This window comes from Colobus angolensis, unplaced genomic scaffold (genome assembly GCF_000951035.1).
Source record: "Colobus angolensis palliatus isolate OR3802 unplaced genomic scaffold, Cang.pa_1.0 Scaffold96, whole genome shotgun sequence".
NCBI lineage: Eukaryota > Metazoa > Chordata > Mammalia > Primates > Cercopithecidae > Colobus > Colobus angolensis.
Window position 1 is genome coordinate 1,985,739 of NW_012123598.1, and position 12,444 is coordinate 1,998,182.

At 55.6% G+C, this 12,444-nt stretch overlaps 1 protein-coding gene across 1 annotated transcript in view; it reads right to left on the reverse strand.

The window, feature by feature from the left end:
- Positions 1–12,444, reverse strand: part of U2AF2 (U2 small nuclear RNA auxiliary factor 2) — a 14,615-nt gene extending 2,171 nt beyond the window's left edge. The window contains exons 1-7 of the mRNA XM_011932578.1: positions 12,299–12,444; positions 8,128–8,263; positions 7,246–7,290; positions 6,852–6,955; positions 6,260–6,411; positions 4,817–4,933; positions 3,734–3,872 (exon numbers count right to left, since the gene is read on the reverse strand). Coding sequence (XP_011787968.1) covers positions 3,734–3,872; positions 4,817–4,933; positions 6,260–6,411; positions 6,852–6,955; positions 7,246–7,290; positions 8,128–8,263; positions 12,299–12,347 — 742 coding nt within the window. The 5' untranslated portion in view covers positions 12,348–12,444. The remainder of the gene's footprint in view (positions 1–3,733; positions 3,873–4,816; positions 4,934–6,259; positions 6,412–6,851; positions 6,956–7,245; positions 7,291–8,127; positions 8,264–12,298) is intronic.

The following is a 12,444-nucleotide window of genomic DNA, read 5'->3' on the forward strand; positions in this document are numbered from 1 at the left end:
AGAGCAAGACTCCGTCTCAAAAAAAAAAAAAAAAAAAAAAAGGCTCAGTTCCTCCCTTCACGCCCTGCCAGAACAGCAGGTGTCACTGCAGGGGTGCCCCTGCCCTCACGGGGGCCGTGACACGATGAGGCTGCTCAGCAAGTCTCAGAGCAGTATCCACAGCATTAGCCGCTCTGATCTCACTGGGAACTGGGGGCTGACTGTGGGATGCAGGGTCCAATGTCTTCCAGGGCTGACATACCAGAGTGGGGGGTGCTTAGCTGAATTCATTGGCCCTTCATCCTGCCCCATCCGCTGAACTCTGGACTCACAGACAAGTGCCTGCTGGTGGGATGATTCATAGGCTCTGCTAACATATCCTGACGCCGTCCTGTCAGATGCCAGCTATGCCAGGACCCGGTAACCAACCAGCCTGACTCCCAAGTTCAAAGCCTAGGCCATGTGGCTTCCCCTTCCTCTGCAGCCCCCACACCAAGTGTGAGTGGCCCCATCCCACCTCCATCCTGATGCTGGGAAGGAACAGGTAAGGCAGAAATGGGAAGGACCCTCAGAAGCTGAGCCGCTGTGCCCATGGGAGGAGGGAGGTGCCCCCATGCACCCTCTCCTACCTACTCAAGCCCCTTCAGTCCATAATGACATTGCTCCCAGAGAACTGGAAGCACCAACCCAGCCAGCTCCAAACACCAGACTGGGGCCACGGAGACCCCAGGAGACCCATCTCCTGTGCTACAGGGACAAGTAGCAGCAGCCCAGGAGCAGGAACACACACCAAGCACTCACCCCAAGGGCCAGGCATCCTGTAAGACTTTCACATCTCCTACTGCAATGCTGTTACAGCACAGAAGGCAGTAACTGAGACACACAGCAAAGCCACATAGGCAGGAAAAAGGCAGCCTCCAGAACCCACACTCAGCCGTGACTCTCCACAGGCAGCACGGCAGGCTGCAGGCTGTGCCTGGGTCCAAGGAAGAATAGGTGACACTGGAAGCTCGGCCTCGACCCCTGGCTCTACACGTCTCACTTGAGCAACACAGGGACAAGGGCGCAAGAGTTGGGCTCTCTGGGTACATGGCTCCTTGAGTTCGAGTCATGTTTGTACTGTATGAGGCTCCAAGGGCCTCAATGTCTTCATCTGTAGAATGGGAGGAATACTGGCGCCTGTCGTGCGAGCCACGTGCGTGAGAACAGCTCGGGCCAAGTGTTGATTCAATAGAGGACGTGAGAACAGGCATGGCAGTCGCCGTGGCCCGGGCATCTGCGAGACTCAATGCCCACAACAGAGCTAGCCCAACCCAGACACACACTGTGAGCACTGTCAGTGGGGTCAGCCGCTGTTACATGACAACAACTTCAAAGGAATCTTCTCGGAGCCTCGAGGTCCTCCACTCATCACTGAGGAGGACGAGCCCTACTTGGCAGGGATGTTGCAAGAGTCGGGCGGGGACACAGGGCCCCATACCTCTTCAGCGGCTGCATCTATCAAGCATCACACCTGGAGCAAAGGTGGTATGGGGAAGACCCAGCAGGATCCCCACTGTCCCGAAGCTCTTTCTCATCTGTAAGATGGAGGAATGTCCCCTCCCATGGTGACCAGGCCATCTCGGCCCAGGGGACGCCTGAAAGGAGCTCGGCAGCCACTGCTATCACTGGGTCGCCTTCAGCTCAGCCCCTGCCAGAGCACCCCATCACCTTCAGAAGAGTCAAGCCCCTCAGCCTAGTAAGAGAAGCAACCTTAGATCCATAACCCACCGTTCCTGTTCCCCAAGGTCCACCAGGTCCCTACCCAGGAAGGAGGCACCGCACAACGAGGCCAGCTCAGCCGCAATCAATCTTTACTTACAAAAACAGGCAGTGGCCAGGCGCAGTGGCTCACGCCTGTAATCCCAATACTTTGGGAGGCTGAGGTGGGTGGATCACAAAGTCAGGAGTTCAAGACCAGCCTGGCCAACATGGTGAAACCCCATCTCTACTAAAAACACAAAAAATTAGCAGGCATGGTGGTACATGCCTATAATCCCAGCTACTCGGGAGGTTGAGGCAGAAGAATTGCTTGAACCTGGAAGGCGGAGGTTGCAGTGAGCTGAGATCGCACCATTGCACTCCCGCCAGGGCAACAGAGCAAGACTCCGTCTCAAAAAAAAAAAAAACAAACAGGCAGTGGGTCAGAGTTGGCCTCTCAACCGTAACTTGCCAATCCCTGTATCGTAGGACTGTCATCCGTGGAGTGCACTTAGGATGGTGCCTGATACAGTAAGCACCAGCAAGTGGTGGGCCACTCACGAGATTTAAAATGAATGAAAACACAGTGGATTCACCAGGAAGAGATGTGGGGAAGATATTCCGTAGCTTGATCAGGCAAACGCACCCATACATAAAAAGTCCATACAGATTGGAGCATGTCAACATATACCACAGGCTCTAAAAGGTTAGCTGAATTTACCAAAACTCACGGTGGAAAAGCACTGGGCTGAGCGCGGTGGCTCATGCCTGTAATCCCAACACTTTGGGAGGCCGAGGTGAGTGGCTCACCTGAGGTCAGGCGTTCAAGACCAACCTGACCAACATGGTGAAACCCCACCTCTACTAAAAGTACAAAAATTAGCCGAGCATGGTGGCAGGTGCCTGTAATCCCAGCTGCTCGGGAGGTTGAAGCAGGAGAATTGCTTGAACCCTGGAGGCGGAGCTTGCAGTGAGACGAGATGGTGCCACTGCACTCCAGCCTGGGCAACAGAGTGAGACTCCGTCTCAAAAAACAACAACAGCAACAACAACAAAAAGAAAAGCACTGGAGGCCAGTGAGGGACCCAGCCAAGTCCTGCGGGACATAGGTGTGCCTCCATCTGGGGCTCCACATTGCCTCCCTGAAGAGCTGACTCGGTTTCTAAAGGACTCCTCCAACAGTCAGTAGCGGCCAGCAGAACCCCACCTCCTCCACGTCCCAGGAGACACGGCCACACCGACAGGGCATCAGACAAACCCTCACTCAAATCCATTCATCAACTACAAGGGTCAGCAAACTATAGCCTGTGGGCTGACAGAGCCCATCACCTGGTTTTGTACATCCTGCAAGCTTTCTAAAGGGAGACCATTCTGTGGCCTGTGAATAGCACAGGGAAGCCCAATCTCAGCAGCCATGCGTGTTGAGGTGTGCCAGCACACAGCCAGGCCCATGCACGCAGACACCGTCTGGCTGCTTTCACACAGTGAGATGGTCTGCCAACCCCTGATTTGCTATGTTACCTACCAATTAGAGACGATATTAAACACAGCTATGGGGAATGGCCCAGAACAGAAGATTCAAGGCAAACACTGGGAGACAAAAAACGAGTGAACACCCAGGTGCCAGACCCCACAGCAGGAACTTTGCTGCCAACTGTCGACGCACGCCAGCCCCGATGGGCACGGACTGAGCCCTCCAAGGTCCCAGAGCAGGCATGAGGTCCCGACCACAAGCCCCTCACTTCCCCCAGCACCCCTGGTCCGATCCTGGCTCTGCCACATACAAGCTGTGTGTCCCCAAGCAGGTCACAGCTCCCTCTCCCGGCCCTAGGCACCTTCTCTATCAGCAGGAGAGCACCCCACTCACACAGACTGAGGGGAAGCAGGGAAAAGGCACCTATGGTCCACAGTACTTACATGACTTCCTAAGCCACTCCAGCTGGGCTGAAGGGAAGGACGGGCCATGGGAACAGGACTAGGGAGGAAGAGGACCCTTAATGGATCCCCCACTCACCAGGCACATAGACGGAGGGGTTCTCTGACATGCCAGGAAGCGGCTGGTAGTCATGAGGCCTGCGGATCTTTAGTGACTGGCCCTGGAAGATGATGCCATCAAAGGCCATGGCCTGGGTAGTCTCGTCCACTGAGCGGAACTGAATGAAAGAGAAAGGTGTGGTGAGGGTGGCGGCCAGGAACTGATACAGGCCCTAGTGTTCCAGAATTGGGATTTCCTCTTTCCTTTCACTCATGTGAACAAATACAACATGCCAGGCCCCAGGCTGGGCACTGGGAGGACAACAGACACACATGTCCCTGCTGCCAGGAGCTTACACTCGACCGTTAAAAACACCAGGCACCCAACACCAACACAGAGGCAAACACACAATTGCAGGCTGTGACGATGCGGAAGAGGGACAAAATGCTGAAAAAGGATGTCACGGGGAAGCTTAGTTGAATGGGGAGATGACAGCACTGGAGTATTTCTGGTGAGGGGACATTTCAGCCTGTATCTGGAGCAGTGCAACGGAAAGTGGACTGCAGTGAGGCAAGTACAAAGCGAGAGGGAGTGCTCAGAAACCTCCACAGCAAGCCAACACTGCCAACGCCTTCACAGTACTTCACCAGAGTTATCAGTCCAAGAGTCGAAAATCCAAAACCAAGGCCCTTTCCCAACAGTTGAGAAACACTGACACAGAAGACTAGTTAGGAACATCAATCAGCTGGGATAACGGAAGACTAGTTAGGAACATCAGTTAGCTGGGGTAAAGAACTCTAGCCAAGCAGGCAGGAGCATGGTACGTTCTGGGAAGGTCGGCAAGGCCAGAGTGCAGAGGACTGGGACGGAATGGTCTGGAAAAGGCCAAAAAGGTCTGCAGAGGCCAAACAGGCCTCTCAGGTCACACAGAAAGCAACGGTAAGGCAAAAAGTAGGATCAGATCTGCGGAGCTATTACAGGGCTCACTCCAGTGACCAGGTGGAGAATGGGCCGCAGAGGGCCCCGTGGAAACAGTGCAGGGCAGCTCCACACACCAGCGGCCTGAGGGATGGGCCCTCACATCACACACGTCTCCTTAACCTCACTCACTCCCCAGCTCACCTCCAAAAAGGCAAAATTCTTGTCCTGGTTAATCTGCACAGCCAACACCGGGTTGCCAGGGGCCTGGGTCAGCCCCCCCAGGCGCATCTGGGCATTGAAGAAATCCATCATGGCCTCCTGCAGAGGGAATAGGAGACAAGGGGGGGGCGGGGGAAGGGAGGTGGAGAGAGGAGGGGAAGGGTGAGAGAGGGAGACACAGAGGGGTTTGGGGGTAAGGGGAGAGGGATGAGGGGAGGGAGGAGGGGGGAAGGAACAGTGGAATATGGGTGGGGGTGTAGAAGTCAATAGTAGGAACAGAAGCGAGAGAGAAAATGGGGAGGAAGCAGCAGCAAGAAGACGGCCAAGGGCAGGCGATGGACAGGCATTGGGGGACAGCCACAGGGGCCCCAAAAAATCAGGGGGAAGGAGAAGATTGTTCAAGAAAAGGCAGAGGGAATGGTGACAACACAAAATGAAGAAAAACACGAAACAGAGAAGATGAAGAGACACAGCACACAGGGAAGGGACACCCAGTGGAGACAGACAGCGAAGTGGCAGGAAAGTAGAAAGGAAGTGGCAGGCAGGGGCAGAGACGAGCAAAGGACAGAAAAGGAAAGCGGACAGAGATGAGCGAGGAGGAGGAGGTCAAGAGTGCAGGGGCGGGACGGGAGGAGTGTAGGGAGGAGGGCAGGGATGGGAGGGGAGGAGAAAAGAGTGATGTGGAGGAATCTGGCCCTGGAGTCCGGGGGCTGGTTTATCAAATGTAGCAAAGTGCAGGTTGAGAAAGTCAGAATGGACCTTACTTGCCTTCGACGATGGTAGCAAACTTTTTGTTGCTACGAGGGATCTCAGCCCCACAATATTTCACTTTAAAGAGAAATGGAAACAACTCTTTGATCTCGGGATTCTCAGGGGTGCCACAGGAAGGGGTTGGGGAGAGGGGAGAGGGAAAAGGAGTGGTGGGGAAGGGGGAGGTCAGGGGCGATCAAAAATAAAAGAACAGCGACCATGGGAGGGACGTGGGGGAGAGGATGGGGGACAGGCGGCAGAGAAGGAGAGGCGTGTCAGAAAAAAACTGAGGGGCAGCGTGCGTCTGTGTGTGTGTGTGTGGGGTGTGTGTGTGTGTGTGTGTGTGTGTGTGTGTGTGTGTGTGTCCAAGTCTCCCTCTCTGTCTCTCTCCGACACGTAGGTACAACACGTGGGTACATTATGTGTGTGCTTGATCCCTGGGTTGCTGGAGGAGGTTGGGGGGAGGGGAGACGGGAGAGGGGAAGAGGAGGGAGGGAGGGCCACCCCCAGCCCGGCCCCTGGCTGGCTCAACTCCATCGGTCCGTCTGGGAGGGGGCCGGGGGGTCTTGCAGGAGCAGAGTCTGACCCGTGCAGGTTGGGGAAAGGGAATGGAGGGAAGGGGAGGAATGGGGTAGGGGGACAAGGGAGAGGGCAGGGGCAGGGGGAGGGCAGTACCTCAGTGATGCCAAAGGGGATGTTGCCCACGTAGAGGCGCCGGGCTTGTCTAGTCATCTGGCTCCCGACCACGGGCACCGGCGTTGGGGTCACAGCCAAACCGTCAGGGGTCATGGTGGGGAGAAGAGCAGTGGCTGGAATCTGACCCGCAGCTTCAAAGGGGATAAAAGCAGGACAAAACCCCATGAGGGGAGTGTTCAGTGGCCTCCCCCATCACACACTGGGGGTTCCCCTCCTCGGCAGAAAGCTCCTACAGGCTCTCGGCCCTAGCACCTGCCAGAATCCTCTTTCCATCTCGGGACCCCCACCCTGTAACTGCTGCTCCTAAGAAGCCTCACTTCCTAATGGCATCCAGAGGGAGGCCTCAAAAGCACAGAGACCAGACCTCCCGGGTGTGCGACCCTCCACCTGTGTCCTCACCCCTCCACGCACACACGCAGGGGAACGACTGATGGACGGACGGCCCAGGGTGTGCGACCCTCCACCTGTGTCCTCAGCCCCTCCACACACACACGCAGGGGAATGACTGACGGAGGGAGAATCCCAGCCCCTGCACCCTCTTGCTCTGGGGGAAGCCCGGCCAGAGGCCTACCTTGCATGGCCTTGTACTGCATTGGGGTGATGTGCTCAAAGCCCGGAGGTGGCACGTCCCAGTATTTACGGACCTTCTTCTTCTTCTCATGGCGGGGGGAACGACTGGGGAAGGTGGGAGGGGAGAGCCGGGCAGGGCAACCTCAGTCTAACAGTGGGCCTGCGAGCCCCCTCCCAGGCACCCTTTCAGCCTCCCCCCAACCATGTAAGCTCCACTCTCTCCAGGAAAGGAGAGGGTCTGGGGCAGGGCCTGGGGGAGGGGTGCTGGTTTCAAGGTAGGTGGACTCTTCCCAGTGCTTGGCCCAGGGCTGGATACGGGCGGGACAGGGTGCACGGGCGTGAGGAAGGTGAAGGGAGTGGACATCAGGGAGGAAGGGGCAGGAAGAGAAGCTCACATCAGTCCACCGTGCTCCTCTTTAGCGCCTCTGGTCAAAGGTTTGCTGGGGGGTGGGAGGGAAAGGTATGGGGAGGGGTGACTGGGGACCCTCGTCTTCCCCACATGCCACACCCCCCCAAGGGCACTGAGCCCCAGGGTGGGAGCAGGGCCGAGGTGAACAAGCAGCAAGCAGGCCCCCCTCGGCCCTGCCATTTCCCCCCAAACACTCCCAACCCCCAGGAAAGAGGAAGTGAGGAAAGGAGAAAGGGGCCAGGGGCCAGGGGCCAGGAAGGACCGGTCTCTAGCTGGAGAAACTGAGCTGGGAGGAGGCAGGAGGACTTCCGCCTATCCCGCCCTTCCTCACCTAAGGGGGCAGAGAACAGAGAGGGAAGCCTAGAAGGGAAGAGGCGGTGGAAACCGACACCCCTGGGCCAGAAAGTAAGCCCAGGCTGTGGATCCTGCCTCGGTCCCAAGAGCTCCCTTCTCCTGGGAGGCAGGGAAGAAAGAAACTGGAGGCAGAGACCAACCCCCTCGAAGAGAGTCCCACAGAGAGCCACAGAGAGTCGAAAAGAAGGAACAGGCCCTCAGAGTCAGAGACAGAGAACAGCCCCTTGTGAAGGAAAACACAGAATCAATTCCCAGGCTCCAGATAAAGAACCTATTGCCCCCAGCAACCCACCAGCAACCACCAAGAGAAAATGAAAGAAACCCCAGAAAGAGGGGAAAAAAATCGGAATTCAAGACAGACCAAGCAGTGGATCCCTCCCCCAGATCCATAGGAAGAACAAACGAGCCACACAGGGCCCGGGCCCAGACAGACACGCACAGGCCACCCACAGGCCGGCCAACACCAACCCCCTGACTCCCAGGCTGGCCCAGGAGGATCCCTGAGCCCTAGTACCTTCGTCGTCGCCTGTCCCGGGAGGCGCTCCGCTGGTCCCGGTTGCGCCGGTCACGGCTCCGGCTCCGGCGTTTGCGGTCCCGGCTTCGAGAGCGGCTGTGGCTGCGCTTCCTATGCCGGTTCTCCTTGTCCCGCTCTGGGCAAGGGTGAGAGGAGGGGCAAGGGATGAGCGGAGTAAGGCTGCGGGCCCAGCCCACCCTGCGCGCTGGTGGCTATGTCCCCAGCCCCAGGGAGGCCACCCCCAAAGGGAAGGGATCCAATGGAGAAAGGGAATTAACAGGCCTCCTGGGTCCACAAGCGAGTCCAGGGACCACGAGGGGACCAGGGGGACGGGGCCTGGAAATGCCCCCGGGGTGTGAGATACCTGAGGATGCTCAGGAGGAGCTGGGAGCCAGAGAAGACAGAGGAGGCTGGCTCCTGGTCCCCTCGAGGGCTGAGGGGCCTGACCCCAGGGTCGTCCCTGAGAGGGGCAGGGCTAGAGGCTGGGGAATCAAGAGACCCAATGATGTTTTCCTGAAGGGACCCAGCGACCCCTCAGGAAAGACCTCTGCAACCAGCTGGCACCCACAGCCCCACCATCAGGCCTAGGGGTCAGGTGCCAGGCAGGATCTGATATCCCCAGGAAGCAGGGAAACTCAACCCATCCCTTCCCAAGCCAGTGAATAATGCAGAAGCAAGCACCCTTCCCCAGTGGAAAGGAAGGGCCTCAGAGAATCTGCAGACTGAAGGGGAAAGAGGCCCTCCTCTCCTTCAACAGGTCAGGGGAGGAGCTTGCCCCATCCCGACTTGAATCCCAAACTACCTGATTCTCCCGGCCTCACTCCCTTCAAAGCCAAGTACTGGAGAGGCTGTACTGTACGGTAGGGGCATGCAGCTCTGCCAGCCTCCAGCCGGCTCCCTCAACCCTCTGTTTGCCTGATGTAGCCACTAGAAACAAAGCCTCGCTGGTGAAACCACAGAAACCTCTGCTCTCACTAGACCCTTCAACCCCTGAAGAAGGAAGACCAGCCCTTTAAGAAGGAGGATAAAGCATGAGCATTGGGGGTGTTCGTGAGCACCGCCATACCATTTCCTTAATTCAAGGACACCCAGGTTTCTCAACTAGCCACGAAGCACACACACACAAAAAGACGCACACGTTAAGGTGCTCATGTATGTTAACACGCATCTCCTGCAGTGATCATCCCTGGGGACAAGAGGAGGAAAAGGCACTGAGGGAAGATGTTAAACTTTAGCCTCACCCACAGTGTTTTGTCTCATGTTTTTGTGAAGCAATTTGAATGTTTGGAAAAGCACCGCAATTCCAAAACCACCAACACTCAGAAAAATATGCACCCAGAAGAGAAAAAAACAGTAACAAATATTGAGATGCTTCCTACAATTAGAATCTGTACTAAATAGTTTTGTTTGTTCTTAATCCTCACTACTGCTTCGGAAACACTGCTGGGGGCTGACCTAATGGGTAGAAACCTAAGGTTCAGAGAGATCACAGTTGCCCAAAGCCAAACAGCTAAGAAATGGTGATACCAGAATGTAAACACTCAAACATCAGTGAGTTAGGCAGGAGGCCATACTCTTGAATGTGGATCAGGCAGAACACTCAAGTCTGGCTAGAACCACTAATGACAATATAATTGTCCCCTTGAAGGCCAAAAACCCCAAAATCGAAAACTGAAATTGGGAGGAACAATCGGCAGGCCAGGCCAGCAGTCCAGAGCAGCAGGGTAAGCACGCAGGCACGGCACTGGGCACAACTCCACGTTTGTAAGATGGACAGGCTGTGAGCCCCAAGAGCCCTTCCTGCTGCTAAGGCTCTGAAACAGGCAAGCAGGCAGAGAGGAAGCCACGCAGAGAAAGCAATGACGCCCGCTGGGTGCCTGGGACAGACAAGGAAACTCCCTATCGACACAGGTAGCAGAGGAAGGGACTGAGGTACAGAGGCTGATCCGTCCTCCACAAAGACCCACAGCAGAGTGACAGGTGGGCCTATGACAAGAACCCTCTCCCACACACTGATGCTGGACAGGTAAAAACAAAGAGAACTTCATCTGCTCAAAACACTGTATTGTGGTCATCTTATGGGAGCAGCTCCGGCAACTCAGGTGCCGTGCCAGGTCTCAGGGACGGCCCTATCAGCACCAAGGGGGAAACCCCACGAGAACCAGCGAAGCACCATCTGAGAGCCTCAAAGAACGGCCCGATCAGCTCCACTTGGTGGCCCAGCAGAGTGGAACTTGGCCTTGCAGCCAGCCAGAGCTCAGAATCAGCACCTGCTTTTCTTCTAACCAACAAAAACTATGCAAAAACAACTTAACCTTTAAGATTTGGTTTTTTCTCTGTAAACAAGGGTCACATCTACTCCACCCAGGTGCTGTGTGACAGAATGACATTTGGAAAGCACCTTTTCCTGCCCTTTCCCAACTATGACACAATCTCTGTGAGTGGAAGACCCTCCTCTTTAAGCATGGAACTTTACAATTGCAAATATCGCTTACTGCACACCTAGTGTACACCAAGCCACATGCTTTTACCCCATTTTACGTTACCCCATTTAATCTCAGCTCTGCCTCTGACTAGCTGAGCCCTGAGAAAGTTTTTAACTTTTCTGAGCCCTCAGTTTCCTCCCCAGTAGAGGTGGAAATCATTTTGACCTCACAGGGCTGTTACAAGGATCCCCTAAGTAAAATCATGCTAAGAGTTTAGCGAAGAGCCTGGCACACGTAAGCGCTCAGAGTTTAACTACACCTATCATTACTATAATCCTTATTAATCCTCTCAAAACCCAGTGAGGAGAAAACAATAATCAGTCTACAAATAGAAAAAAAAAAAAGAGATACAAACGTATTAAAAGTAGTTACTAACCAACAAAGCAAGTATCTAAACCCCTGATGTGCTCAACTCCAAAGCCTACGCTCTTGAACAGTCCATCACCTAAGACAGAGTCAGACCCTCAGTAAACGTTATTTCTTCCCCAGGGCACTGTTTCCTAATACAGCCCCTACCCAACTCTAGCCTGGGTTCAAAGGAAAATTCCTTAGCCCTCATTTCGTCCTCCGAACGACATAGGATCATGGGCAGCTGAAGCCTCAAAAGAAATGAAACAAGTCCCCAGCCTTCTCTAGTCCTGTGTTTCTTCACTCTCAAACTGAAACATGGAACAACTCTGCCACTTCTAATATCCTCGGAATCCCTAAGATCAGCAGGGCCCCACGCTTTTTGTTCTCACTCATCACAATTATCGATACCCTGAAGGGAACCTGCCTCCCACCTTCCCCGTTAAGTGAAGAGTTTAGCGCAGTAGGCCAGATCCCTCTTCCTCCCTCAGAACCTGTTTCCTTATCTCTACATTGAGATCTGAGGCTGAGTATTATTAGGTGCCCTGAGTTGGGATCGTACATGATCTGAGGTTTGTCTCAAACACTCCATATCGCGATTCTCGGGACCGCCAAAAGTTCCGCATATGCAGGATGTGTGCGTGCCGACACTCAAAAGAATGCAACTGCTTTAGGGAACATGCGCCCAACACATTAATGAGGCGCCCCACTACCAACAGACGGGGCAGAAACAACCTGGCAGGAGAGGTCGCAGCAAATCAGCAAAAAGGAAAAGGGGTAAGAAACGGGCTCGTGGCCTCCAAGAGTCCCCGAAACAGCTCTGTCCTCATCCACGTGAAGGAGGGAAACGGCGGCCCCCCCGAGTCCCCACAACCGCCATTTTGGAAACAAAGGGGGCGTGGAGACGCGGCCGTGGGCCCGACCGGAAGCGGAAGTGCCAAGGCAGCGGGAGAAAAAGAACGGATTACGGGGCCTAACATTATCTCCTTTTCAGAGAAAACAAAAAGATTTTAAAAAACAAAAGTTCACGTCGAGGTACCTGGCGCACTCGCGCCGCGTCCCCCGAACCACCTCCGGCAGGACCACGTGGGGCACGGGGACAGCGCCGTGCGCATGCGTCATGGGCCCGCGCCCCGCCACCCCCTTCCCCTCACCTAGCGCGCGGCCGAACGCTGGGGACGTCACGTGAACGAGGCGCGCGCCAGGGAACCGGGGTTGGGGGGGGGGGTCGCACGGCCGTGAGAGGTGGGGGAGAAGCGAGGGAGAAAATGGCGAGGGGGCAAAGAGCGACACGAGGAGCCGCCCACACCTCCGCCCCGTGACCCCGGCGCCCTCACCTTGTTTATTCTCGTTGAGCTGCCGCTCGAACTCGTCGAAGTCCGACATGCTGAGGCGGCCGCGTAGGGCCCTGTGCAGCTCTCGCCTCGCCTTGCCGCCCGCTCCGGCCGCTTCGGCTACTTCCGCCGCTGGCTTCGGCTACTTC